The 2793-nt window shown below is 39.6% G+C and overlaps 1 protein-coding gene across 1 annotated transcript in view; it reads right to left on the reverse strand.

The window, feature by feature from the left end:
* Positions 1-1433: 1433 nt before the first annotated feature.
* Positions 1434-2793, reverse strand: part of LOC21397793 (3-ketoacyl-CoA synthase 6) — a 1908-nt gene continuing 548 nt past the window's right edge. Inside the window, 1 exon segment of the mRNA XM_024170331.1 lies at positions 1434-2793. This exon segment is cut by the window's right edge and continues 14 nt beyond it. Within this exon segment, the coding sequence (XP_024026099.1) occupies positions 1701-2793 (1093 nt within the window). The 3' untranslated portion in view covers positions 1434-1700.

Below are 2793 nucleotides of genomic sequence, written 5' to 3' on the forward strand. Positions count from 1 at the left end.
TTTACTTTTTTTTTTTTTTTTTTTTTTTTTTAAAAAAACCCAATGATTTTTTTTTTTTTTTTTTTTTTTTTTTGTAGAATAACCCAATGGACATTGATCATTTGTAATTAACCTTTTAACCTTAGATTTTTGTTGGCATTTTGTAGGGTTTATATGAGAGATATGAATTGAAATTGTCCGTTTATAGCAATATTATCCAAATTTCTATTCCATTAAAAAAAAAAAAAGAAGCAAACTTCTAACTTTTATATTGGACGATGTTATTAGAAAGTTTCCCGATAACATTTTTTAATGTCACGTGTAGGCATATCTTCTTATAGGGAAAAATAAAATAAAATAAAATCTACCCCAACAATCTTACGTGAGATGGACTTTATTATAATGACAATAATCTAAAGTGACCCTCAACGAGCAAAAGACAAAAACGAGCAAGACAAATGAGAGAAAAACCAGAAACTACATCATTTACGAATGGAAAGAAGTTGGCAAATTAAACCATCGCTCAAACCAACCAACTGCACAACTTTTCACATTCAGCAAAATCTGTTCCAATTCTAAATGCCTTCCTTGTAAACTTCACCAAAATTATGTTTGTTTTGTTTTGTTTTTTTTTTTTTTTTTTCCTGAGGATGTATAGAAAAAGGGTAAGACCAAAACTAGCTCTAATTTTACTTCCACACAGATGAAACCTAACTCTTTTCTTTCAAATTTTAGCCAAGTTCAGAATCATATGTTTTCATCTCTGACACGTTTTACCGTCCATATTTAGTACCCCGCAAATATACCATTCACAAACACGCACGTAAATACCAAATTTTTTTTGCTTCCAAAATGCCAACACTGAGGATGTATAGAAAAAGGGTAAGACCAAAACTAGCCCTAATTTTACTTCCACACAGATGAAACCTAACTCTTTTCTTTCAAAATTTAGCCAAGTTCAGAATCATATGTTTTCATCTCTGACACGTTTTACCGTCCATATTTAGTACCCCGCAAATATACCATTCACAAACACGCACGTAAATACCAAATTTTTTTTGCTTCCATGCCAACAACAATAGAACAAGTAATAACCATAATGTATTTTCCTTAGATGGAAGAAAGATATCAATATTAATACATAAAAAAAAGTGCATCTTTTTGCGTATGTATCCAAATTCGTCATACACCAACAAAGTTCTAAAAACAAGAAAAAAAAAAAAGAAAAGAAAAGAAATACAGTGTGAACAGACACAGAGTGATATCACGAGAAGTAAATACAAAAGCCAGACTTGATGACGATTGATGCTCATGATAACGATGATTTTTAGAGAATAACTGAAACGAAAGAGAGAATTAAATTTAAAAAAAAAAAATTAATCAAGGTCAATTAATCTTGATCTTCATTAAATCAATTAATACAAAAAAAAAGTGCATCTTTTTGCGTATGTATCCAAATTCGTCATACACCAACAAAGTTCTAAAAACAAGAAAAAAAAAAAAAGAAAAGAAATACAGTGTGAACAGACACAGAGTGATATCAGGAGAAGTAAATACAAAAGCCAGACTTGATGACGATTGATGCTCATGATAACGATGATTTTTAGAGAATAACTGAAACGAAAGGGAGAATTAAATTTTAAAAAAAAATTAATCAAGGTCAATTAATCTTGATCTTCATTAAATCAACCTCAATTAATTTCTTCTTTTCTTTTTTGGGCCTAGAGCTTGACGATCTCCGGGATATGGACCGGGTACCGGTCAATGCAATCGGCCCAAGGCCCATCGGTCGGAGTCTTGATCGTACGGTTGCACTTCCATACCGCACTGTTGCATTTCAACCCACTCCCGAATGCGATCTGCCAAATCCGGTCACCTCTTTTCATCCTTCCTTTGGCTTCAATGTAACTCATCTCGTACCAGAGCGAAGACGACGACGTATTGCCGAATCTGTGGAGTGTCATTCTCGAGGCCTCGCAGTGCTCCGCCGAGAGCTGAAGATTCTTCTGCAGCTCGTCGATGACGGCTCGGCCGCCGGCGTGGATGCAGAAATGCTCGAAAGCCTGCTTGAAGTCCGGGATGTATGGCTTCCACTTTGGGTTGAAGATTTTTCTTCCGATTAGGGTTAGTAGAAAGAGGAGCTGCTCCGATGCGGGGAGAACTAGGGGACCGATCGTGGTGATGTTCGATTTCAAGGCTTCGCCTGCGATGGCCATGAGATCTTTCGAAAGAGAAATTCCAACTTTTCCTTCCTTGTCTTCTTCCTCGAAGACGCAGCGGTAGGCCTTGTCGTCCGCGCCCTTGTGGGTCCGGACGACGTGGACGAGGCGGTACTTAGCGCGCCGCCGCTCGGATCGACGGTTCGAGATGAGGATGGCCGCCCCGCCCATGCGGAAGAGGCAGTTGGGGAGGAGCATGGCTCGCTCGTTGCCTTGGTAGTAGTTTGGGGTTATGATCTCGGTGCTTATCACGACGGCGTTCGAGTTGGGGTGAACTTGGAGAAGGTCGCGAGCTAAATCTATGGAGATTACACCGGCGCTGCAGCCCATGCCGGAGAGATTAAAGCTCTTGATATTGCTCCTCAATTTATATTTGTTTATCACCATGGCGGATAGAGATGGCGTCGGAGAAAAAAGACTACAATTCACGATGAGAATATCGATGTCCTTGGGTTTCAGCCCCGTTTTCTGGAGGAGAGAATCCATGGCGGAGAAGATGACGAGCTCCGCCTCGCCTCTAGCCGCCTCCATGGTCGGCGTCGGAGGAATGTAGTGGATGGGGGGGGGGGGACACGGCTCTTTCCCCAACCCCCCG

The sequence above is a fragment of the Morus notabilis genome, unplaced genomic scaffold (assembly GCF_000414095.1).
Source record: "Morus notabilis unplaced genomic scaffold, ASM41409v2 Scaffold6, whole genome shotgun sequence".
In the NCBI taxonomy this organism is placed as follows: domain Eukaryota; kingdom Viridiplantae; phylum Streptophyta; class Magnoliopsida; order Rosales; family Moraceae; genus Morus; species Morus notabilis.